The 26090-nt window shown below is 48.9% G+C and overlaps 1 protein-coding gene across 1 annotated transcript in view; it reads right to left on the minus strand.

The window, feature by feature from the left end:
* LOC142030522 (uncharacterized) overlaps positions 1-21707 on the minus strand; it is a 107729-nt gene extending 86022 nt beyond the window's left edge. The window contains exons 1-18 of the mRNA XM_075026765.1: positions 21641-21707; positions 18067-18247; positions 17451-17610; positions 15803-15896; positions 14546-14719; positions 13406-13566; positions 12129-12258; positions 10552-10668; positions 9836-9991; positions 9203-9319; positions 6910-7056; positions 6593-6712; positions 5805-5963; positions 4474-4602; positions 4008-4157; positions 3618-3755; positions 3036-3182; positions 1368-1487 (exon numbers count right to left, since the gene is read on the minus strand). Of these exons, the coding sequence (XP_074882866.1) occupies positions 1368-1487; positions 3036-3182; positions 3618-3755; positions 4008-4157; positions 4474-4602; positions 5805-5963; positions 6593-6712; positions 6910-7056; positions 9203-9319; positions 9836-9991; positions 10552-10668; positions 12129-12258; positions 13406-13566; positions 14546-14719; positions 15803-15896; positions 17451-17610; positions 18067-18247; positions 21641-21707 (2467 nt within the window). The remainder of the gene's footprint in view (positions 1-1367; positions 1488-3035; positions 3183-3617; positions 3756-4007; positions 4158-4473; positions 4603-5804; positions 5964-6592; positions 6713-6909; positions 7057-9202; positions 9320-9835; positions 9992-10551; positions 10669-12128; positions 12259-13405; positions 13567-14545; positions 14720-15802; positions 15897-17450; positions 17611-18066; positions 18248-21640) is intronic.
* Positions 21708-26090: the final 4383 nt, after the last annotated feature.

A 26090-nucleotide genomic window follows, 5' to 3' on the forward strand; every position in this document is an offset into this window, starting at 1 on the left:
TGGTACCATTGAAGCGTGGTGACAAGATTCATCTGATTGGAATGTTAAATCAATAGTTATAAACCTATTTCAGAAGGATCGATCGAGTGAGGGCACAGGGGGACTGTCAGACATGGTATTATCCATTTCTGGGCCTCTGACAACTCTGAAACCAATGATTTTTGAATACTTACAGATCGATATTTTAACAGCATGGCACAGGAGGGGAACAGTTGCATTAGATCACTTAAATCACCCTGGAGAACTGAATGTTCAGTTCCCTAATCACTTATCCATAATATGTAGAGCAAAAAAATGATGTTACCACAGGAGACTTCATCCTGAGTGACATATGCTGCAAGTCTTAAGCTGCCAATACCAAAATGTCCTTGGAGTTAAAAAAAATTAAAGCTGATGACCTGGTAACTCAAAAAGCACTGCAGGGAGCACAGGGGAATTGTGTCAGATTCGTTTTCTTTATTGACTTGTGAAGATGAACTGATCCCTAGCAAAAAGTTAGTGGCTGAAGCAACAATGACAGGAAACTTGCTCTATTCAAAGAGGTTTAAGCCCACTCCAGGAAAAAAATAATATAGCTGGTGCTTTAAAAGGGCAAACCCTGTAAGGCCAAATCAATTGGAAAAAGAAATATACACTAGAAATTCTGAGCAATGATTAAGAAAGTTTTAAAAGCTCTTCACCAAATAACAAATCTTTTAAACAGATAAGAATTAAGGTTGTATGGATGACCAAAAGCAACCTTTTTTTGGTTCACCGCAACTATCCCTGATGGACGGGTAGTGACTCTAGAGGAAGAGACATGGATAATGCCAACCAGCAGGCTTTCTCCTAAGCAATTTTCACATCTCCTTATTCTTCCGCCAAGGATTTTGCAATGGCCAAATGGGTCATCTTGTGAGCCTCCTCAGTGGGCCAGCTTCCATTTTTCCCCCTCTTTTTCACCCAAATGAAGAAGCTGAGGTGAAGAGACATGACGTGTGGAAGCCCTCAGGGTCAACCCTCTGTTCTTCTGCTAAACAGGGTCCAGATGAGTTCAAAAGAAGGAACAGTGTTGGTGCCAACAGTGACAACATAATTTACCCCAGGTCAAACTGGGCAGCTCTTGGAGACACAAGTTGTGACGCTTGAAGGAAACAGCAGCCAATTAAGGCTGGCGGTAGAAAGAAATTTCCCGTTTAATACCTGCCACCTGCACCTTCTGCAGCTTCAGCTGGCTCTAAGACCAGGTACTGAATCAAACAGACCACAGGGCAAGCCAGATACATCCATGCTCCATCCTCAAATCCCCTTGGGTGACAGGGCAGCTCACACAGGAGGGGACCAAATTACAAGCCATCCTTCCTCCCCCCAACACAAAAAAACATTACCTGAGGGCAAGCGCCATGTTAATAGGTACGTGGATGCTCCAGGAACAGCCACCCAAGTCAGCAAAACACTGGTGTCCGCAGCCTCCTGCACTGTGAACTCAGTCACTTTGGGTAAATCCACTGTTGGAAAAAAAAGAAACAAAGCTTAGGGTGGGTAGAAGCTACCACCGAAAGCTTGACTGAGCTGAAAGGAAGCTGATGCGTCCTTTGGGAGGCGTAAATCCTGGCCCCACCGAAATGAAAGGCAAAAAGTCCAGCTAGAAATGATGAGCACGAAGCACATCTCTGCTATGCTTGTCCACAGCGCCATTTGCTGGTGAATCTCTCAGATGATATCTACCCCAGGGTGCAAAGATGCGTGAGCCAGGAAACACATCTTAGCCTGCAAACAGCTTCAGAGAGCTTCTGACTCCTAAAATACCATGTTTCTGGTGGGAGGAAGGAGTCCCTACAGCACTTTAGGGGTTTTCCAGAAAGCTGAATCAGATCAGATCCTCAGCTGGTGGGATTTGGTGGAGTTTCAGCAAATAACTGTTGGCAGATCTTCAGCTTGGACTGCTGGCTGTTTCTTTAAACTGTGAAATTTGAGCTGTTGGGATGGGCAATAAAGGTTTTGCCTGCTCACTTGTGCCAGATGCTAGTGCTCCTGCAAACCACAGCGCTGGCTCCACACCCCTGACTTTCTCCACCATTTGATCTCCAAATCTGCCTATTCTGCAGCATCAATCAAGTTGCATGATGCCACAGTGTCATGAGTAATGTGTGCTTTTATCTATGTCATGGTTTAACCCCAGCCAGCAACTAAGCACCACGCAGCTGCTCTATCACTCCCCCCCCGCCCCACAGTGGGATGGGGGAGAGAATCGGAAAAAAAAGTAAAACTTGTGGGTTGAGATAAGAACAGTTTAACAGGACAGTAAGGAAGAAACTAATAACGATAGTAATAATAAATAAAATAATAATAATAAAAAAAAGATTAGACTATAGAAAACAAGTAATGCACAATGCAATTGCTCACCACTCACCGACTGACGCCCCGTTAGCTCCCGAGCAGTTATCTCTCCCTGCCCAACTCCCCCCAGTTTATATACTGGGCATGACGTCACATGGTGTGGAATACCCCTTTGGCCAGTTTGGGTCAGCTGCCCTGGCTGTGTCCCCTCCCAACTTCTTGTGCCCCTCCAGCCTTCTTGCTGGCTGGGCATCAGAAGCTGAAAAATCCTTGACTTAGGTTAAACACTACTTAGCAACAACTGAAAACATCAGTGTGTTATCAACATTCTTCTCATACTGAACCCAAAACAGCACTATACCAGCTGCTAGAAAGAAAATTAACTCTATCCCAGCCGAAACCAGGACAATCTACTGGAAATGGTCATGGTATTGTAACTAAAGAGGTAATTCCAAGATAATGTGTCACAAAATAGCATCTCACGGTGATTATTGGCAGGGGAAGACAGGCAAAGTCCCAAAATTTCTCAGTAATAAGAAAGGACCAATGTATCTTTTCTGGCATGCTGGCTGGTGGGACCTGAGAACTAATAAGGTGTCTACCAGGCAATATTGCTCTTCTTCCACCCTCACCTCCCATCACAGCCCCTAGGAAGGGACAGCCCCCAGCACTAATGTGGAGATGCTCTTGTCCCCCTCCAGCAGTCCTGTACTCACAGGTTTTGGCTGTGAGGAGCGTGGGGCTTCCCTCCCGGTCCCTGATCATTGCAGACACGCAGATGGTGTACGTGGTGCTCTCCTTCAGTCTGGGGATCGTGAAGGAGACTGTCTCTGCTGCAACCAGCTGGGAGGTTTCCACGCCACCTAAGAGGAGACATTAAAAAAAAAACCACTCTGTACATAGAAAAGGCAAGGTAATTGCTATTAACAATCATTGTTACAGAAAGTTTGTCACACAGATCTTATGGGAACTGGCCAGGGAGGAGTGTTATGAGCCCATTTTGCATATGGGGAAACTGAGGCATGGGCAGGTGAGAGATCTGTTCACATGGGCTGCTGGAAGGGAACCACTTCTTTGACTTCCCAGATCCCAACTATGGCTATATCCAATGGATATCTTTGTTAGAGACTAAAACCTGGCTCAGTTACAGGGCTTCAACCTGCCCCTGTAGACATTCCAGGCCCCATCTACCCCGATCGTCTGTGGGAAAAGCAATGACCTGAGCTAAGTTCCTGTTTTCTGGGGTTCCTTGTGCTCTGTCCTCATACCGCACCTGACTAAGAGACCAGGTTGCTTACCATTAAATGGCACCCAGGATATCTTATAGTGAGTTACGCCAGGAAGCCTCCTCCAAGACAGCTTCAAACTATTCACTCCAGTGTCAGTAATCCTCAGATCTTGGATGGTCTGGATGGGGTTGGAGTCTGCGAAAGATGCTGCAAAAATGAACCAGGATAAGATGTCTGAAGTAACAGCTCAAGTTACGCAGCATCAGGTTGCCTACCTATGCCAAACCTGTTTAACATGCCAGAAGGACGTGTCCACTCCTAGCCATGGGAACAGCCATGGATTACTGCTACCAGCCATGAAGGCTGCTCATGTCACTCCACCATCAACATACAATGCACAAGACCATGAATCCAGCCTTTGCATCCCAACACAAAGAGGGTTGTTCTACCAGGACATACCTGTGCGGTGAGTCAGAGTCACCTCTGGCCCCTCAGTCTTGCTGAAGACAGCCCGAACGCTGACTTTATACAGAGTGTTGGGCAGCAAGTGGTCGATCCGGTAAGCCAACACTCTACTGCCCAGGTACTGAGTCTTGGCAACTTGTTTTTCTGTAAGAAAAGGATACTTCAGAGCCTGTAGCTCACCAGTGAGGCTGGTGGCATCTCCTTCAAAGGAAACAGCCATTCCTTGCTGTACTATTGTTTCAGAGCTTTGGGGATTATCTTCATAAATAGAAGAGCACGAATACAAAGAGAGAAGGATCCATCACCAATGGGTGCAGGTTGAGGACCATGTTTCTCAATAGTGAGATCTCTTTCCTACCCCAGGCAGTAGATCAGGAGTTTGGAAAGGTGCTTCCCATGGCTGTGGCCACAGACATGAGTCTGTGCCAGGAATGAGCATGTCCACCTTGTCTCTGCTCACCTTTGCCTGCTCCCACAGGGCTCCAGGTGACTTTGAATTTGGTGGCAGCTGCTGTGGCACTCCATGCCATAGACAGGCTTGTGCTGGTGTAGGACATCACCTTGAAATTGGAGACGTAGCCAAGAGGAGCTGCAAGGTGAGGACAGCTTTAGACAGTGCCCTGACTACTGTCCAACAGGGCTCCTCATTGGCAGTATAATGAGGCCAAAATTATATAAAAGGGTTAAAAGCAGTATCTTTGCTTATCCTCAGTGTCTCATCATCCTCGCCTGGAGAGATGCCAGTTTGTACTGCTTGAGGACTGGGCTGTGCTTGTACACCCTACCTCCCTTAGCGCCAAGGAGCATATTCTGCTCTAGATCCAGGTGGGAGCACCTCTGCAAGTCCAGGACAGGCAGTACAGGGATCCAGGGAGTCATGAGATCCAGATCCCAGTGCCCCCACACTGCCTGCAGGGTGAAACATCCACCCAGAGCTCCCACAGGTGCTGAACATCAGTGTTTGCCCGTGCTCTTCACAAGGGTCAGCCCAATATCTCCATACTGTATTCCAGGGTGGCTAGTCACCTTCTGCCACTTTTAAACCTCTCCAGGGATACACCTGGTACTGTGCAAATCTCGCCTCTGCGTTCAGATCATCACGCTCAGCATTGCTGCCTTCCCTCCCGCAAGATGCAGCAACCCAGAATTTTGACATGGAGGGACAAGCTCTGGCCATCAACTAGACCATCATCTTTCCCTATTTTACATGAAAAATTTGCATCTGCTGCCTCTTGTCCAGGCAACCTGTTCTTCCAGCACAGCTCTTTGGAGTGTCCCCTTCTTTGAGGCAGGGGACAGCCCTTGTCACCAGGCAGAAAGGACCACATTAGGATGTTCCTCTCCCTATGGCTCCCTACAGCAGAATTTACCCAGGTCTCATCTCTTTTCCAGCTGGCCTCTTTGACAATATTGAAGACTTTGGCCATTGGTCTGGATTTCGGGATGCCTGGAAGCTCAGTGAGCAGTTTGGGCAGTTCATATCTGAAGCTGTGCCCAAGCCTACAGCACACGAATAGATCCACTGCAGCACACATTGACTCCGGTTTGCACCTGAAGACTCCCAGGCAGAAAACCTAGAGCCTTTGGGATTCACGGTCTGACCCACCAGGCGCAGCAGGTTGGCAGGGCAGAGGACCACCACCACCACAGTGCCCCTGACACGAGAGGAAGATGATGGGAGTGGGGTGCAAGAGGTACAGTGTAAGGCCTTTGTAGGGATACACGAGGTTGAACCAGATACGCAAGGGTTGTGTGCTGTGGTAGCCACTTGAACGTCCTGCCTGTACTCACATGTCCTGGCTGAGGTCGTGATCCCTGGTCCCTCCACCGAGCCAAAGAGCACATAGAGGGAAATCACGTACTCGGTGTCATGGGCCAGGTTGCGGAGCTGGTAGGCTGTGATCGACTTGTTGAGGGCCAGCTGGCGAGGTCGGTCTTTGCCAAAGAACTCTTCGGAAGACAGAAAATAAAATAGAAGAGGATAAACACTGAAGAATCTGGAAAGCAGCTCTGTTGCATACTCAAAGACACCATGTTTTCCCCCCCAGTCCATCTCCGACCCAACTGAACCTCTGTTATAGGATGCCCATGTGTGCACTGGGGCAAGAGAGAGTTTTCTATGGTTATTTATTTGGGAATTTGAATGACTAAAGTATCCAAACCAGGTGAGAGGAACCGAAGGAACCAAACTAGCTCTCACATCCAGGGCCCACAGTAAGGTGGGCATGTGCTCTGTGGAGCATCTGCAGGGAGTTGCAAAGCCCCTGTGCTAGGTGACCTGCCCCCCCCCATCTTCCCTGAGGACCAGGCACGGTGGCGTGTGTAGGATTCTTGCTCTATGTGTTGGGCTGGGGTCAGGCTGAACGTGGTTGCTGCAGGGACCCTGCCTGCTGGCATTGCGGGTCAGATCCAGGAATAATTTCTGGTTTTGGTTCATACCCTGGAGTTGTGGGAGAGGCTGCTCAGAGCAGTTAATGAGCTGGACCTGCCCCTGCACCACCATCCCTGAGGTTCCCAGTGCCTTATCTCCTACAGAAGGACGTGGAGGTGATGCAGGCTGGAGGAGAGCAGGATCTTACCTGGTGTAGGACCCCAAGCCACTCGGTACCCGGTGGCCCCAGCAACCGAGTCCCAGGAGACCAGAGCGCTGTTGATGGATATCTCACTCACTTTCAGCATCTGGACGGTGCTCGATGCCACTGCAAGAGAGCAGAGTTGCCCGGTTGCATCAAGTTCCCAAAACCTTCTAAAAGTGACTCCCCAAAACTGTAATGACCCAGACTGCTTTCTGCACCAGATGACAGGCGGGGGGGGGGACTACAAATGACGCCAGCACAGCCTGACCCCCATCCGTGTCTGCTTGGGCTGGCTCCCACCCCTGCCGCAGGGGACTCACCCGTCGTTGCTTTTCCGCGCACCACCGGCCCCTCCACATCCCCGAAGATAGGGTTGATGGTGACGGTGTACTCTGTGCCAGGCTGCAGCCCCTGGATCATGTAGTAGCTGTAGGTGTTGCTGAGGTTCACATCCTGGACGCTGCCCTCTGCAAAGGGAAATGATGTCTGGCTCCCTCGGGTCAGGCCAAGGAGGACCACCCTCCTTGGGTCTCCTTGCCCGGGAGGGCGGCGGGCAATCCCGCAAACAACCACTTGAGAACTACACAGTGCATCAGATTGAACGGCATTTCATCCTCCTGGCTTGCACGTGTGCTGGCAAGGTCCTCGAGCAGAAGATGGTAGGGGTAGGGCTTAGTGCAACCAAGCACAAACCTTGGTTGAGGGGTTAATGTATACGCAGGTAGAAATAAACCACAGCCGCTCAGGCATTCCTCAGTGATCACCAATAGATCAAGGCAACTCAGGGCTTTGCAGGCCAAAGAAATTAAATCAGGTAACAACACACAAATGGCCACGTATGTCTGCGAGCAGTCCCCTAAGAGGGTCCGCACTCTGCCCAGCCCTGGGTGACTTGGTGCTGGAATCATCTTGCCTTCCCTGCAGGACACTGGAGCCAACTGATGCCACAAAAGATATTTTCTCATTCCTGTATCCTTGCTGTGGACTAGAAACTGCTCAGCTAAACCTCTCGGCACGGCAGGAGAAGAGTTAAAACCTAATCCCTGGGGATTACGCCCCATTTCAGAGGGGCAGAGAGGTGCAGGCAGCAGTACGTTGGGGTTTTGGGAGAGAAGCTGCCATTTGCAGTTTGGTCACTGGAGGGTGCCATGTCCCCATCTTCTGCTCCACCAGCACCCTGAACCCCATCCCCCTTTTCCCACCCCACGCCACGGACTTTCCACATCAGCCCTTCGTTTATGTTTATCTATTCTCCGCCCTAGAAGTCAGAGAAGAAAAGTCAGACCCCTCCAGTGCTTGGGACAGCTGCATAGGGAAGGACAGAAGGTGTCGGGATCCCAATGCCACCGCATCCATAATGCATGGCCCGGGGATGGGATGGAGCGTGGGAAGAGGACCCCGCAGCGAGGGTGGGCTGCTCCTTGGGATTTCGCCACCCCTAGAGATTTGGGGTGAACCGGTACCAGGTGAAATTGCTGCTGGGAAAGAGCAAATCCGGAGTGGAGGTGATGTGCCCTTGCCGCTTCATCTGAGGATGTCCCGCCCTGGCCCCTCAAGAAGGGGTGTCCCCATTCCAAAGATGTGGCAGGCTGGGCACGGGTGTGCTCCATTTCTAGCTGGGGTATTGAGCAAGGACTGGGTAAACAGCTGAGTTTTGGGGTGTACCATGATTTTTTTCCCGGAGAGACATTCATTAGAAAGCAATAAAAGCAGTTTTATATCTTCCCTGTAAAGATTTTTCTCTTCTGATGACCTTTGGAGTGGCTCTCCAACTAACACACACACCTCCCCCGGTGGGAGATGTCTCCTTATTTCACAACCAGGGGAGCTGAGCCAGAGGAGAGTGTGCTATTTATTCAAAGCCTGTGATGAAGCCCAGGTGTCCTGACATCCCATCTCATCTTTGAACTGCAGAAACATCCATCTCCCAAGGCCAAATTACACCATCAAACCTGAATTTCTAACTTCTGCTCCCCCACACCAGCATGAAAATATGTTTGGGTTCAGGGCAGGGGAGAGGCTCCAGCTGCAAATGCAGATCTGTCTTCAAACACCAAAATTTGTCTGAGAATGAGGATGCATTATGGGATGCTGGGAGATGAAGCCAGGTCTTGGCACTGCAGAGAGAAAAGCAACAAGCACAGGCACTTCCAGCCTGTAACGTGGTAGTGCCTGTCACCCCAAAAAGGGGGTAACCCCAGATGCTCAGGGGCTGTGGATACAGCTCTGCACGGAGTACTTCACCAGCTTCTCTCCAGCTAGTAACCCTTTCCAGAGCTCCTCAAGTCCAGTAAATCCAGCACTAAGACCAGGTTAACAAGGCTGGATAGCCGTCAGCCTGCTTTATGCAGAGCCAGAGCAGATATTTTTGCATCCATGGCAGAGTTTACCATCACGGCCCACGGTATGGCTCTCTGTTGCAAGCTGCTGATTTACCCCCATGTACAGAGAACCACTACTGAGACAGACCCCCAAAAACCTGGTTCCCTCCAGCTTCTTGTTGCATGGCTGGACACAGAAGGTGTCGGTGCACCCAGCATCTGGGGACCTCACAGCTCCTCTCTCTGCATCTCCCTGCTCACTGATGCATGCACCCCATTCCTGAGTCTCTACCTGCTGATGTCCAGGTCAGCCTGTACCCCGTTGCTCCCCGGACGGGGCTCCACCTTGCCTGGACCGTGTCGGTGGTTTCGTTCTGCAGCAAGATGCTTTTCACAGGCAGGAGCTTCACTGGAAGGGGGACAGGGAATAAAACTTATAGAGCACCCGCTTGCCAGGGAGGACTTTGCTGGCTGCCCTCCCTGCACCACTGTTCTTCCAGCCCATCTGTCAGAAGGAGAGAGATTTCCAAGGGCTCCTGCCATGCCAGACAGGCTGAAGGCATCTCATAAAAGCAGTGGTGAGAACCACCAAATCTGTGACCATTGCTTTCCAGGACCAATGCCTCTAATGCACCAGCCTTGCTTGCCTTATGCAGTGTGGGTGCAAAACAGGAGGGCAAGCGAGGCTCTGGCAGATCTCCCACCCTTCCTCCCGAGCAGCATGATGGTGTTCGAGGGTGTCCATGTGTGTCATGGGGGAAGAGCATGGCTCAAGGTTGGAGTTAGGAAGGACCTGTTGAACGCTGTCCCTTTGATGGCCATGTTGCTGCAGCACCCACCAACTGCGAGGTGCTTACCAACAGCGAAGAATATGAACACAGCACCCAGGGCAAGAAGGGACCAGCCACAGAGTCAAACCTCTTACATGTTCTCCCCACAGCAGCCACAGGCTGGCTTGGCCCCTGGGGGTACACTGCGTAGATGCTGATGTTGTATTCTCTGTCCTTCTGCAAGTTATCCAGCACATGGGAAGAGACATCACCCCCCAGAACCTGCTCGTAGGTCATTCCTGGTCTGTTGGCTGCAAAATCAAGGAGAAGAGCGATGGTGATGCCTTCCCACTGCCTGTCTACATCCCATGGTGATGTCTTCACAACATGGTGAAGAGCATGCATAGCAGCTGGTTCAAGTGCATGGTTGAAGTCCCCCAACCCATGTGATATTGCTGAGAGTTATGTCTGTAGCTAAGGCTTGACACATCCATGCTGTCCCAGCCCTCCAGAGCACACAGAGGTGAGCGTGAAACATACTGAAAGCTCGAACTCACCCCACATCCACACCAAAGCAGGCACTTGAGTATGAAAAACATCCAAGGTAGGTCTGGACGTGACAGTGCAAATGAGTAAAAGGCATCCACAGCATCATCCCCATCTTGCTCTTCAAAAGAAAGTCCTTCAAAGGACTCTCCTCCTCTGCCCTGGAGGAACCACACTGTCTGGAAGAGGCTAACCTGGCCTCCTTTCAGAGTAATGCCATTACTGTGGTGCATTGTTCCTTTGACAAAATGGCACCTTTCCTGTCCTTGGGTCACTGCTCCTTTTAAAGCAAGCTCCAAGAACAATTAATAAAATCTGAACTCACCTCTGGGGATGTAGACCTTGTAGCCCTTCAGTTTGCCCAGTGGAGGTGTCCAAGCCACCTTCAAGCTAAAAGGTCCTTCTTCTACCACACGGAAATTAGTGACTGGAGGCACAGGTGCTTTGGGGTACAAAAATATTGCAGAAATTGATGTGACGGTGCTGTAATAAAGCGCCATGGCAAAGACCCTTGGAAAATCTTTTGTCTTCAAGGACAAAGAGACACAGGTGAGCAGCACCAGTTCTCCCTATTCTCTCAGCTGAATCCTCAAAGGCAACCGCCCCTCCTCTACCAAACCCATGTCTGCTTGAAAAGTGAGCTGAAACCCCCCCAAGGCAGAGTGCTTGTGGGCTTCCTCTTTGAATGGCATTGGGAACTGTGAAATATCTACCCACAAAGCATTTCCTCCTGAGCAGAGAAAACTCTGCAGTGGTTTCATGCAGACTGAGCAACGACACATGAATCAAACGCTACTTGCGCCTATGGATGCAACTCTTACAAAGAGGAGCCCATTTTGATCCAGCCAGCCATGGCAGACAGATTTATAGCTTCTGCCTCTGGCTTCATGTTGGGGATAATAAGAAAAGAGATCAAATGACTTTATTTCCACCTATAAAGACATTCCATCTTATTCCTGGCAAGTATATATGAATCAACCTCATTGAGGTGCTTTATTTATTCATCCTGTCGGAGATCTTCCCTCAAGAAGACAAACAATTTAAGATATTGCAGGGGGTGGGGAAGAAACAAAAGACAAGGAAGAAAGGAATAATTCATTTCAAAAGCCCTTGGGCAAAGCAGACTTGGCGCTTCATGTAAGACAGGGAGGGAAGCAGAATTAGTGCACACCTTAAACTCTTGAAACCTCTTTAAAGAAGTGCAGAGACTTCTGGGACAAAACCTGCTCCATCCATCACATCTGACCCAGTGTCTTGCACTCCAGCATTTGGTCAAGAGTGAATTTGCTCCTTTGTTTCCAAGAACCTTGCCATTACAGCCAGCCATGTGACAGCAAAGGAATTCGGCATGGCAGATCGCAATCCAGAGGAAGCCTAGATCATTGCATGGAACCAGAAATCACTACTTGGGGCATTTCCTAAAGGCCATGATCATACCACCTTGGTGTTCACCTTGAGTGAAATGAAGCCCGAAGTGCATGCATAGTGCCAACACAAATCTTTTGGACCACCCACTTCTGAAACAAGGTGTTTAGAATATACATCTCTCCGTAAAACTCATGTCCGTGTTTCTCAACCCATGGGCTCCAAAAGCTTTCTCATCCCAGGTACAGGAGTGTTACATTAACTGAATCCCAGCCTGGATTCGTTAAATCTTGCTGGTTATTAAATGAGATGATGTGATCTATCCAGCAGGCTGCATCCTCTGCTTTCAAGTGGGTTAACCACAGCAGTTACTCTGCATCCACTCACAACCCTGCACCCCACACCACGGACATTTGCAGAGATGTTCCTCCTACCCATCTATCTCTCACTCCTCACACGTACGGTTTTGAGGTGGGTTTTTTCCTGTGCCCACACAGACGAGGAACACATGGGGATGACCGCAGGGGAGACACTCACTTGTTTTTCCCTTGACAGCTGCTGACTCTCCAAGGACATCTGCATAGACGGCCCTCACCGTGAAGACATACTTAGTGTTGGGCTTCAGATCAGTCACCAGCACGGTGCTTTTGTCACCATCCACCACAATCTGTCGCACAGAGGACAAAGGACATTGTTACACCTCTGTGACAGTAGAAGACCCCCATGTTAGCAACAGGTTAGGAGCTCGAGGCTTCACATCTGATGCAAAGTGACTTGCATGAGCAGGAGCCTCTTAAAACGCACTAACTCAGAACATTGCGATCCTCAATTGATATCCAGGTTCACACTGGACATAGCACTGACACAGGACAGTGCCAAGGGTGGGTTTCATGGGATAGACCAGAAAAAACTCCATGAAGACAAAAGCGTGCATAAGGGTGAGGGTGGTCCCCAATCCCCTTGAAGAAAATGGAGGAAAAGCAACCATCTTTGACAAAGAAAGTTGCTTTTAAGCTTGTAGAGGGAGATTTCAAAGTAACCTGAGGGCAAGAGAGGTGGAGACATAGCTTCTGTTTTCACTAGGTTCTTATGAGATTCTGAAGCAGCCAAGGATGATCATTCTTGTTAAATACAATCTTAATAATTAATATAATTAATAATCTTAACCTTAATAATTTATGCTTTCATAGCTTAGTTCTATTATTAGAAATCAAAGCTTTCAGGCACACGTCTTCTATCCTTCAAACTTGCTCTCAAACTTTGTGCAGTGACCAAGCTGAACCGAAGCGAGCTGGCACACACGGCAGCATCCCTCACACAAGGACTTGGCAAATCCAAACCCAAAACACACGGAGATCGTACCAAGAAGAACAATCTTGGCAGCAAGAGAAACACGGGATGCTGCTGGGGAAGCTGCATGTGTTTATTGGAGAGGATCACAGAGGTAAGGAGAGAAAGGAGTGCTTCCCATTGACCTGTTCCTAGCAATCCCAATGGAGTTTGTGCCAGTTCATGCCATCTCCTTCTTCCACCCTGCCTTCCCCACCATCACTCCCAGAAACTCCATCTCACCACAACAGCAATGACAAAATTAGCATGAGCAATCAACACACCTGCAGATCCAGTGGTCTATCTATAGACCTTCAGTTCAAGCTTCAGGATTTTATGCCAATGCACTGGGCTGCGACCGGGATGGCTGAGGGACATGGTGCCATCTCCTAACCAGGCTGTGCCATCAGCAGCCTCAGCGGAGGACGAACCCCAAACACCGGGAGCTGCAAGTGGGACTCTGCAAAACGGGAACGCAACTCTACCTGCCGCTGGTCCTCCGAAATCAGCTGCCCTGAAGGCAGCAAGGGATGCAGATGGACACGGTACCCTGTCACCCTCCCTGTAGCTGGCATCCACGTGAGTCGCAGCGAGCTGTGGCTGTGCTCGCTGACATACAAATCCCGGGGGCCGATGATCTTCTCAGCTGCAAAAAGAGAAAGGAAAAGCCTTCGGTTTGGACGTGATGGCACCGGTGCTGGATGTGTGCAGGCTGTTCATTGATGGGGTCAACATATTCAATGCAGAGAAAGCCTTGGGCATAGATGGCACTCAGACCGAGAGCGCGGGAGCCACTGGGATCTGTTTCCAGGCCAGAGCCACACAAGCAGGTTTTGCTTTGGCAAATTGCTTGACAGCACAAGAAGGAAAACCAAACTGGTTCTGGCTAAATTTTCCCTGTGAACACCTGCTTAATGCATAGGGCATCAGCTCCTTCCTGCCCTTCTCCTTACTGCCACCAGAGAGTATTCGGCCAGAAAGCTTGAACTCTCCATGAAATATCACAGGAAGCCCTGAAGTGCTGCAGAACCACAGAGAAACCAAAAAAGGACCCCCTAATGACTGGGATGAAGTTCCCCCAAGCTCTTAACTCATCTCCTCATGAGTTTGTGTGCCAAGAGCAGGGCAGGAGTTCATTGCCCCACCTCTGGATTTGCTGCAACATCAGTATCTGTTTGTGGAGAGATCTAGATGTCTTTGGAAATCTCTTTAGCTGCTCTGAGCACCTTCTGCAAGGAATGAAGTTCCTCCTAAGACCCTGAGCTGTGCTGCTGGTGTTCACCATGAGAGGTCCATCACGAAAGCCCCCAAGGGGCAGAAATGCTGCCACAGCCCATTGCTGCTCCTTTTGTTTGAACCAGCAGCAAGACTTTCGGGACCCGGTACCACCAGACAAACCATGGAGATGCAGACACAGGCAAAATGCACAGGACCACTGCCCCCAAGCAACAGATGCTCCATGAGCTGGCTGCTCCTCTAGGGTCATCCAACCCCTAAAACTCCCTCGTGATGAACAGAGGGGATGTGGGAGGTCCACCTCCATGGTGAGGCTGGCACATCCAGGGACTGGGAAGGAGCTGGTTCGAGCAGGTGGAAAGCAGGATAAAGCGAGAGCCCTGACGCACCTTGCACAGTCTGTTTGACGGGTCGTGGTGGCTCTGAGGCAGTGAAACAGAGCCTTCGAGAGAGTTTGGGGGCCAAGTTGTGGAGCAAGTGGAAATCTTCAATGTAAAGCACATGCTCTGCAGCGGGCTCTGAAGCTATTTTGTTCAGTTCATTCTTGTCAGCGTCCTTAATCCCTAGAAGAAGGAAAGAAGAGGAAAGGAGGACATCAAACGCCATCCCTGGGGTGGGCCAGGTATTGGCAAAGGCTGTCAAGAGCAAGCGGGAGCAATGTGCTGGCCTTTGAGTTTTACACCAGCTTTGCAGTCATGCCACCCATGATGAAGGATGAAACAAGGCATGGGGACTCGAGCTGGATGGGCAGTGGTGAAGCAGATGAAGCCATCAAGAAAAAGAGGTCAAGGTTTTCTCAAGAGGCATGTTAGAGATTGACACAGGGGATTCGGCTGCTAATGGGCTGAGAGGTGGAAAGGTCTTTTGGGGTGGAGAGTGAAAATAAGCAGGGTAGGATCTGGCCTTATCCTTCCCATTGGATACAGAGACATTTCTGCCCTTCTGATGGATGAGCAGGCAATGGGACTTTGGGAGGCTTTGTAGGGTTTTCCTGTGGTTGAATTAAAAAAAGGGAGGGACCCCCCCCCCCCCCCCAACAAACCAACCCTCCCTAATTTTCACCTCACATTTGTCCAAATCAGCTTGGTTGCTCTCTGTAACGAAACACCACCACCATCATCCCCTTCTCCCGTGAAATGTTTGGTGAAGGGAAGGATTTGACTTGTAATAAATGGCTGTATTTAGCTCTTGGGGGCACAGAGGTGCTGAAACTTTTCCTTGCCCGTGGAATTATTCTGATGGACATTTTTAACGTAGCTGAAGTCAGTCTCTGAACCCCATTAAGAGAAAGCTTCAAAAGTGAAAACATTTCATTTTTGAAAATGTCACATCAAAACATTTTGACTTTTATGGAACTATTTATTGAACTCGTCCTGAATTCACAAGTAGTTTTGACAGATGCAAAACCGCAGGTTTCCACTGAATAAATCAGCTATCGACAGCAACAAAAAATACCCAAGCACAGCACAGATGTGATTTTCCTGTACTTGCAGTAGTTGCTAGTGGCTAAGCCTGGGGATGGGTGCAGTTTTTAGAGGAGGGGAGTGTTGCGCATTGGGAATATTCCCCAGCACATAGACTGTGTCTTGGTGCACGCGCAGTATTTAGCGGTAATGCTCCATGTAACTTAGCGTGTCCATACGTACCTACAGCAAACAGCGTCACCCCCCCATCCTGCAGGACCCGGGCTCCGTCTTCAACTGAGTCACCGGATTTCCCATCCGTGATCAAAACAACTACCTACAAGAATTGGTGTAAAGAGCCAGAGAACGAAAGAGCACAACGTGAGAGGTCGCAGAGACAGTTGCAGGATTTTCACACTGACAAGTCAGACCTTGGATGAAGTCTCTCCAAAGGGATGGGCGCTTGAAAATAAATCCTTCGCTAACTCCCACCTCTGGGGTAACTCACATGAAATCAGCTCTCGTGAGCATGAGCTGGGAAGGAAGCAGAGCATAAATGCTGCTGCTCATGCCAGCATCTTCTCTGCATGTCTCCTCCTGCCCAGCTGTGTCTCACCTCTGCTTGGGGCAGTAACTCTGAGTCCAGAAAGAGATTAATGCCAGCACAAAGAGAGGACTCACCCCTACAAGTCCACAAGAAGAGCTCTTAAAGGAGGACTCAGCTGCACCCTGGACAACACACTTGGCCACTGGCACTCGGATGGTACTATCTGGTGGTAAGAAACTCCCTCAGCCACAGCCTAGTTTAAATGACAGCCAACTCAGCAACTCCAGACCTTTCAAGCTTTTTGGGCAGTCCCATGTCAGATCACGTAGCAGGAGATATGGCTGGCGCATCGATGATATAACGAAGACAAACCCTGCTGCAATACCTTTAAGCAGGCAGCTGAGGTGGTTAAAAAAATCCCTCCCCTATCATCATGTTCTCCCCCCAGCTCCGTGACCCAAAATGGGTCTCATTGACCACGTTGATCACACCACACCGATAGCTTGGATCACACAGACTGCATTTGGCATGCAGGATCTCAGAGCAAAAGAGAAGGTGCAGTGCCGAGCTGCAAATGTGGGAGGCCCATGGGAGGTGAAAGCTGGCTGTGGAAGTTTGAGACTTAATGCATGGGGTGTATCTACTCCCCACGCAGCTGCCCCCTTCTTGATTTCAAGGCTGTCTACCATCAGAACAGAGCAGTGTGAACTGCTTCATGCAGCCTGCAAAGCAAACCAGAATGCTTCTCTTTAGCATCCTCAGCACCCCTTAGAAATTATGAACAAAATAATTTAAAAAAAAAAAAAAAAAAAAAAGAGCTGAAGAAACCAATGACCCAGAACTGATGTCTGAAAAGTAAAGACATTGCAACATGTCTGCTTTTTGAGCAAGATGCTAACTGTGCTGCCACTCTTTGTAACCAGGGTGGATTGGTGCAGACTATTAGCAACAGCTACGTGCACCGATGTCACAACTTGTCTCCTTGTCCTTATCATGCCCTGAGCCTGCTCAGTTAGCTTATGCATGAATTGCCCCAAATTTGGGTACTCATCTGGAGGCATTTATGACCAGAATGCTGGTCCCTCTGCAATCCATGGGGAAACATGAGCATTTTACAAAAGTCAGTCAGTCCTTTGAAAATCTGGAGGTGCCTGCCTCCTTCTATCACCAATAAAGTGACCTGAAGCTGAATGAGGTCCTAAATGTGGTACCTCGATTCCAAGCTAAAAATCAGATGGAATAAATAAAAAGCAAATGGCTCCTTCATGCCTTCAGGTGAAGAAGTTAGAGGACTGATCCCTACTGAGGATGACACCAGGGGAGTCATCGCGGAAGGTCACTTACCTTTGCTGCATCCTCTCGCAGCGTGTCCAGGCGAGACATGGCATGAGCCGCAAACGCCAGGGCTGACCCTGTTCTTAAGCTGCCGCCTTTGAGGGAGAGATCCTGAATTGCCACCAGCAGTTCTTCGATGGTCACGTAATCCGTGAGCTCAATACTCATCCTGGGAATGAGAAATGGGGGACTATGGGTGAATAAGGAGCAAGAAAACACGGCTGTTACAGCAAGGGATGCACTGATAATAGTAAAGACCAGCAATAATGTTGACTTTTAGCTGCTCACACTGGGCTTGTATGTAGGCAAGGAGTCCTCTTCACAGTGGTCAAGGGAGTCCAGGGTATGAGCCCCAGAGCCCCGTTACCATAAAACACTGTCTAAAATTGGATGGCGGGGAATTTCTTGTGGCTGCATTAAATACCAGCCTCCCTGCCCTGAAAGAGTTGCCCATGGACGAGCACCTCTAGACCCTGGTGACAATGCTGGGGGTTGCTCTTGCTCTGCTCTTGTAATGGTTCAGCAGAGCAGCAAGAGGTCTTTAACCACGGGGACATGGTTGCCCATCTAGAGCCACAGGGCTGTAGAAACATGGGTGCTGGTGCTACAGGATGGATTGACCCACCTTGGTTTCTCCCCGTAGAGTGCCACAGCCAGCCGGATGCCTCCTTTGCCCATCACCACATTCTCAAAGGAACGGGCCATGCTGCCGATGAAGTCCTTGACCAGCTGGGAGCTCTCCTTCCCTGCGCCCTGGGACTGCCCCACGAGGAACAAAACGTCGGCCACCTCTGCCGTCCTGCATGCTGAGGGAGAAGAGGGGCAGGAAGGCTCATCCCACACCATGCAACGAGCCAGCCAGGAGATAAACCCGTCCGAGCCATGTGAAGCCCCGAGATACTGCAGCTAAGGAATATGGCTGCAGTGGGTAATCAACAGGCTGCTTTGTTCTCTTTAATTTCCTCCTAAATCCCCATCTTGCTGTTCTCACCCAGGGGAATTTTCTCATTTGAAGCACAAACACTGAGACCCAGCTCCATCAAGTCATGCAGGTCTGTAGGACATGCTGGAAGCAAAAGGGATGCCTGGGGGTTTCGTATGCCCAGAGGCAGATATTGACACCTGAGCTGCGCACAACTCAAATTTGGGAATGCGGCAGCTCTGCCACCCCACCAACCATCCCGGGCTTCTTATATCAGGGTCTCCAGAGCCAATGTGAGACACCCATGCAGACACGGGGCCACGTGGCCACCCATGCTTTGCCAGCCCTAAAACAACCAACTCTTCCAGTCTTGCATGGAGAGAGCTCAGGACGCTCTGTGCATTCAGCTCTGGAAGGCTCCCCTCTTCCCAAGCTGCCAGTGGCCCCAAGCGTGAAAAGTATCTTGTGCAAAGAATGAACAATTTGAGCTTTTTTTTTTTTTTGTACAAGCCAGAGGTATCCAATGACAGCTGGCAGGGAAGGGACAGGTGTACAGGGAAATTTGTTTAACAAACATCAAGGCATATTTCCCTTTACAATGTTCAGTCTCAATTTAATTTAATTTTCTTTAGGTATCCAATAAATATATTTTATGGACAGAAATCTGATGACTTTTAGGGATGCTTAAATTAATGAAGGCTCCACAAGGAATGTTCAAAATTTATATTTTCTTTGGTGTTTCTCTCCCTTGCAGATAGATGCTGATTTATTACTGTAGGGCTGCTAAAAAGCAGACTGTGCTGACTGCTGGAGGAAGGCTTTTTTTTATCTTGCTCACCAGGACTGGGCTCAACCTCTCCACATTTTTTTTCATTTTGTGTCTCTGGTGCTTTGGACTTTACCCAGCCACTGCCTTGACTTTCAGCTGCAGGTCTGGAGACCCAACTCGCACCCAACCAGGCTGCAGCATTTGTTCCAGTTTGCTGGGGAGATGTGCTAGGCGGGTTTCTCATGCTTCTGCTGCAAATGGAAAGCCTGTGTTAGTTCAACTTCTTCAATTTACCTGACTTTTTACCCCATTTCTATAAGCAGGCTCCTCAAAGGGCTTGGAAAGACGCAGGTTTTGTGCTCTCCTTCATTGCTGTGTCCCTGATCAATCCCCTTTGGCCCCACAGCAGGACAGAGGATCATTTGCGGGCTGTGGATGGATGGCAGTCCAAGGGTCTTTGTTACCCAAGGCTTTTGGTTTCTTCATCTTTCTTTGTACCTCCTGACACTGAGCTCTTCGTGACTTAACAGTTTTTCCAGCAGAAAAATAATGACTGGCTCTTTTTAGTTTTACTCGTACCCAGCTGGGAATATAAAGCATTTTCCCTTGACAAAAATGGGAGACAATTATTTCAATTTTCCTTCCTAGAGCTCTCTGTTGAGATCTCCCTTCCTTTCTCAACCCTCCGTAAATGATTCTCAGCTGAGATGTCAGGGGTGTCTTGGAGGCAGCTCAGCTGCTAACAGCAGATCATCATAAGCTCTTTTCCCAGCTGCTGCTTCTATTTTGGGATCTACCCCTTTTCCCTAGCTCAGGCCTCGATGTCCCCATTCCCCTAGAAGGACTTGGAGGGAAGGCAATGCCAGTCCTTGGCTCCGACCTCAGAACTGGTGGAAATCATTCAACAGCTTCCCAGGGTAACCACAACCTGTATTACCATGAGAAAATCCCAACAAAGGTTCAACAAGATGGAGAAGACAATCTGCCAGCCCTCCCAAAATCACCCACCTCTTGGAGCTACTCAAGGCAGTGCAGACAGCTTTTCCTGGGAGACCTGCATTTTTGGCCCTGAGCTGGAAAACATGCTGAAAATGCCACTGGTATCACAGGGACCTTTGCTACCTACCTCTCCACATCCCAAATCCCCAGAGAGCCTCCTCCATCCGTGCCTGGCCCCTGGGAGCCTTGCTTACCCTGCACAATGCTCCTGCCTTCATTTGCATCCAGGGATAATGAGGAGAAAGACAACAAGAAAGAGCTCCATGGGATTAAAAAGGGCAGGATGGTGTCCCTTTCTCTATAAAGGGGCAACCAGAGCCCATTCTGTGAGATGCTGAGCCAGGAGCTCAGCACCTTTCCTGAGTGGCCCAACTTGGCAATGAAACCCAAGAGCGTTTGCTGCTCGGATCAGGTACCTGAAGCTGTCATTGGAAACATGTGATATTAAGCATATTTGGGTTGGTACCTTCTTGAGAAAATACCAACACAGACAGCTATATTAATCACAGGGGGATATGATTTTATTTGAAATTTTCCATGCACCTCCAAAATTACCACGTTTCATCAATCACAGGTTTGCCAGAGACATCTGTAAATGTTGATTTATTGCACTGTTCCCAGCTTTGAATTAAATAGCATTATAGTCAAGTATATTGGCTTAATTGACGGACAGGAACTTAATCAAGTTAATTTTGTAGCTGATGCCAAAGCCTCCATTAACTCCTTGTTGAATTTACTGGATTTAGTCCAAGTGAATTTACACCTTCAAAGCCTGGGGGCTTGTTGCTGCAGAACAATTTGAAGAGGGAGGACCCACTGCCTCATACCCAGCCCCACGGCCGTCCTGAGAGCTCTGGATCAGCTCTGTAGGATGCTCACAAGGAGCCTCCCCCTTCTGCAGGACCCAGAGACTAGAGACACACCATGGATCATGCTGTAACTCCATGAGGCTCTTCTCTGGGGTCCTTTTGTCTCCTGCCCTTCCTCCACAGAAGCTCTTTATGGGCTTGCACAGGCAACAGGGAGCCAGGGAGGAGAGCCCCAGGGCCACCTTGACTTTCTAAACAGCAGCAGGAGGCTTCAAGGCTCCCTGGAGGTCTTTTATCTCATATCCTCTGTGTGGTGGCTTGTACCAGGTCTTGGAGATCAGAAGAGGAATCAGGAGGGGCCACGTTTTCCCTTTCTCCCCACTTTCCTCTGGAGCAGCTGAGGTGGAACAGTATTAGAGGCAGGACACTGAGCAGAGCCCTGAATTCCCCCTAAAACCTAGTGCAGCAAGTCAGGTCCTGCCTGCCTGCCTTTTGGGGCCAGCTGAGCTGCTCTGTTAGCCAGATGATCCCAACCTAAAAGGACCGTATGCAGAAGTTAAAGGCATCAGCACTACAGCTCCACTGTGACACCATCTGTGTATGTATCCATGACATTAGCAGAAACAGCTGCTTGGAAAAGGTCTTTTTTTCCCTGATGTGTCTCAGTATCACCCCCAATGGTAGCCCACTTGTCACATACCTTCATGAACGGCCACAGCTTTGCACTGCACCACAGCCACTGCCAGGGCAAGGATCTGGGCATACATTTTCCTTTTCCTTGGGAAGAAGCTCCTTCGTGGTTCCTGCAGTCAGCACACAGCCTGGAGAGTCATTCATCTGCAGGAGAAAAGAGGCTTTAACACATGCCGTCTGAGTATGATGCTCCCATCTGCCTACAGTGGCAAGGGAAGCTTTTCTCCAGCTACAAAGGCTCATCTTGGCTTAGGCAATTGGCACTAAAGTCTATAAACCTACTAATTCCTTCATCTCTTTGTGGATATTGGCTACAGGGGAGAGCTCAGCTTTGCTCCCCCAGCACCTTTCCCTAACAGCACCTTTCCCTAACAGCACCTTTCCCTAACAGCACCTTTCCCTAACAGCACCTTTCCCTAACAGCACCTTTCCCTAACAGCACCCTTCTTCAGGCAACAACAAGCTTAGGCAATTAAGCCTAAATGTGAATATTAGTGGTGTGATTAAAGAGGGAAGCACCTGCTGCCTCAATTACGCAGGGAGGAAAGATCACTAGAAGATCACTGCAGATAGCAATCACCTGCACCCAAGTCTTTATTAGCCCGTTTTGTGACTAACCTTCAGGTTCCTAAATCCAGGATTAACTGCCTTGCATTTGCTGCCCTTGGAGGTCCAGCCCACCATCACAGAGCAGCTCAAAGGGGGCTGAAAGCTCTTGTTACTGCCTATGGATGGTTTAGTAACTTCCCCCAAATTGCTACAGAAGTCTTCCTCTGTGAAGCAGGGACTTCTCTCTAGGAAGCAACAACTGCAGCAGAAGTGGTGTCGCCAGAAGGGGTTTTATTCTTTTTAATGGGCAATAAAAAGTTCTCCTCCTGTTCTGAGCCTTACCTGCTCTTCTCAGGCTGAGCAGATTTCACAGGGAAACATGGACTACTTCCAGAGTGGAAATTACAGACGTGGGGAAAAGATGAGCTTGATGACTTCATCCAGCCTAGCTCTTTTCCAAGGTTGGATTGTTCCTCCCAGTTACCAACATGCAACCTCAAAACTCACATTGCATTATAGGTCGGGTCCCTTTTGGAAAACAAGGCTGAGTTCCTGTGCTTCTAGAAAATCAAGTAATAGACAAGTGCAGAGCTGAGACCCAAGAAACTAGGTTTTACCCCCAACTCTTTCACAAGAGTTGTGTTACGAGCTTTGGCAAGATCACGCCATCGCCCCTCAGCTCCCAGCACCCTTCTTGCGATGCCAACATGGCAGCATCCCCTTTTCCCTTCCCATTTAATCCTCAGCTCCGTAGGGCAGGATCTGTGCTGGACCATAGCAGACCCTTCATGTAGCAGGAAGGCAGCAAAACCTTTGACTGGGTTTCTGAGCTCTGTGTTAATATTATTAAAACATATGTCCTTCTAGAAATGTTCCTGCAGAGACCCTTATCTCAGTGTTTTTTCAAAAAGTGCCTCCTTCCATCCTCTCTTCTCCTCTCCCCCCCATCATTCACACCTCTACACTTCCTCCTGCCCCAAACACAAAGTGAAGGATAATTTAGCTTGTAAATACAATGCACTGTTCTGAGAATTTCCATAACTAAAATAACACCCGAAATGCAATACAATGTGTACTGAGATAGCTAATGTAGATCCTTCGAGAGCACAAGTCTGTCACAACACCTGGCACTGAAGCCTGTCCTAATGGTCTTACTGGTCTATATGGGGAAGGCTCCCCAGTTCCTGCGAACGGCACTGTGACCAGCTCACCCAATCCTGCCCCAAAAATACCACCTGCCGCATTGAGACAGAAGAAAAACCCCCCAAATGTTGATTTTCCTAAGTGCCTCACGGATCCCTGGTGCTGCACCTGGGGCAAAGGAACCTGCATGTGTTCGCACGTCCACTGCCACGTGTCACCCCACGGGGTCCTGCCTGGCGTTGAGGTCCTCTGGGACACACACCATCCCTGGAGACCACCAGTGCTCAGGGCCCTCGCTGCCTTTGGCAGTCACCAATCCATCCCATCTAATCAAGAGAAGTTAGGCAGTAAATTAACAGGCTCCGAACTCATTGCCTTCAGAACAGGTTTGTAAGTAGCTGCTACCTTCAGACATGAGTCTTGATGTTGGACTCAAGCTAATTCATACCTCCTGCCTTTCCAAATATGACATTTTATCCTCTCTCACCTCATCCTCTCCATTAAGGATAAAATTTCCTTGCTGCTTGACCTCTTGGGATAGACTGAGCCCGAAATGCATGGGAAGAAATAATTCAGAAAAAGCTTAAATGCTAACAGAAATCTCCATTCCTCTTTGTAATTCCAGGGAAATACCAGTTTATTCTTAAAGAATAAGAGTCCCTCTAAGATGCACGTGTGATATGACAAGGCATGTGCCAACATCATCCCACAGCAGTCTACTCCAGAGCATTGGCTTCCTTGCACCGCTGGCCAGAGCGCTGACCCATGGGGCAGGGGACAGTGATACCTTGAGACGATATGGATCCAGAAAGGGACAAAGGACAGAAAAAAACCCCACCTCTGAATCTTCAGCATTTGTCGCCCAAATTCACATATATGCAGGAAAAAAAAAAAAGGCCTAAGCAATCAAAAAATAAGTCTGAGCTTCTGTAGTCACTTTGGGCAGCTAAGCCAAAGCACGTTTTTGCAGATAAAAATTTAACACGTGATTCTTCTGGGTTTTTTCCCAGCTCTGATATTGTTTAATGCTTCAGCACAGAATGACTACAGTAAAGAATGCATATTAACATAGCAATAGGAAAATGGTCATATAAGGAATAAATCCTAGAAGACTCTGCAGAGGCAAAGAAAAAGCACAGTGAGCCCCAGGCCCTCAGTGAGTAAATGTGAACATTCACAAAACGCAAAGACGCTGCGGGTGTAGAAAGGCTCCAGCTCAGAACAGTCACACCTTGAATTCACATTGCAAAGGTGAGGAAAAGGATTCAAAAGGGTTTCATAATCTGGCTGCCACAAACTAAACACATTTCCTGGCAGACATGAATTCATATATGCACACGTGCATGCATGTTGAACTTGTACGTGTTCGGTTTTTAAACATATTGAATATTTCTAATTTTTATTACATACATTTTAAAATTTTTAGTTAAAACTGTGCTCTGCCTTCTAGCAGTGAGCTGCAAATGCTCACTCGGGGTGAAACCCCACCCGGCTCCTGCTGCTGGGTTGCCAGCGATGGTCCTTGATGGATGACTGCAGCACATCCAGATTACAAATGATCCCAAATTCAAGGGCACCATTCTCTGACTCTGAAAGGAAAATGAGTTGTTTTCTCTCTTGTTTTTCCCCTCCCTGATTCCTTCAGAAATCACACTGCATTTAAGGATTCACCTGGGTATGAAATACCAGCCCTAGGTGAGAAAAGTCAGTGTGGGACACGTATATCAGGGTGAAGAGCTGCTCTGCAGCTTCCAGACACTCGTTCCAACACCTCCCCCCATCCACAGCCCACCTGCAGGCCAAGATCACACCTGGGCTTCCTCCTTCCATGTGTTCCATCCTTCAGGATATGATATTTTGGGTAACGAGGCTGATGGAGGACTGCCATTTGCTCTACCATCGTTGTCCACCTTAGGGCAGTTCAGCTGACTTAGAGCCACCAGCTCACTTTTAGGTGCCATCACGATGCTCTTTATATACATTACATATTAGCAAACTTCAAGCCAGCAAGTCTTAGCCGATCTTTGCAGACACTGGCTCCCATCAGCCCCTGTCAAAGACCTCCTAAACCGCTACAGAGATCTTTAGAGAAGCCTGGTAGGGGCAGGAAAATGACCCCATAAACTTCAGGGTTTTGCAAGGAATCCCAGCAATTTCCTTGATCTTTTACTGCCCCCGGTAAATAATTTATAGGGGCAACTTCTCCAGGTTTTACAGTTCCTTGAACAAATTGCCTCCAAACCCCATAAAGCTGATGGACCAGGTTCTCCCTTTACCTCACCTGGATCAGATGACAAAGCTATGCAAAGCTTGGCAAGACGCAAGAGGGTAAGAGAGGAAAAAAAGCAGGTCTTACATATTTGCAGTCATGCCAGAGGCTGGGCTGTTCCCCTCCATTTATTCTTCCTGTGTATATGTTTGCAATAAATTCTTCTTCCTTTTTTTTCCCCAACAAATTTTGGGATAAATAAATAACGCCTGTCAGCAAGGTCTGTCTAAAAGGGATGAGACCCAGTGGATTTGCAGTCTCATCTGGCTGGTGCCTGCGTCCCATCTGCCTGTGGCTCCAGCTGGATCTCACGCATCCCTTGCCCCAGGACCAGCCGTGCCAGATGCTGCTAACTCCATCCACCGAATATCTATCCCTGTTGCACATAGACACAAAAACTACATTACAGAGCTCTGTCTGGGCACGCATACATAGCTTTCCCAGGGGATCTGTGCGGATCCACGTCCCAACACCCACCACTGTGCCATAGCACATG

Source organism: Buteo buteo, chromosome 4, assembly GCF_964188355.1.
Source record: "Buteo buteo chromosome 4, bButBut1.hap1.1, whole genome shotgun sequence".
Classification (NCBI taxonomy): Eukaryota; Metazoa; Chordata; class Aves; order Accipitriformes; family Accipitridae; genus Buteo; species Buteo buteo.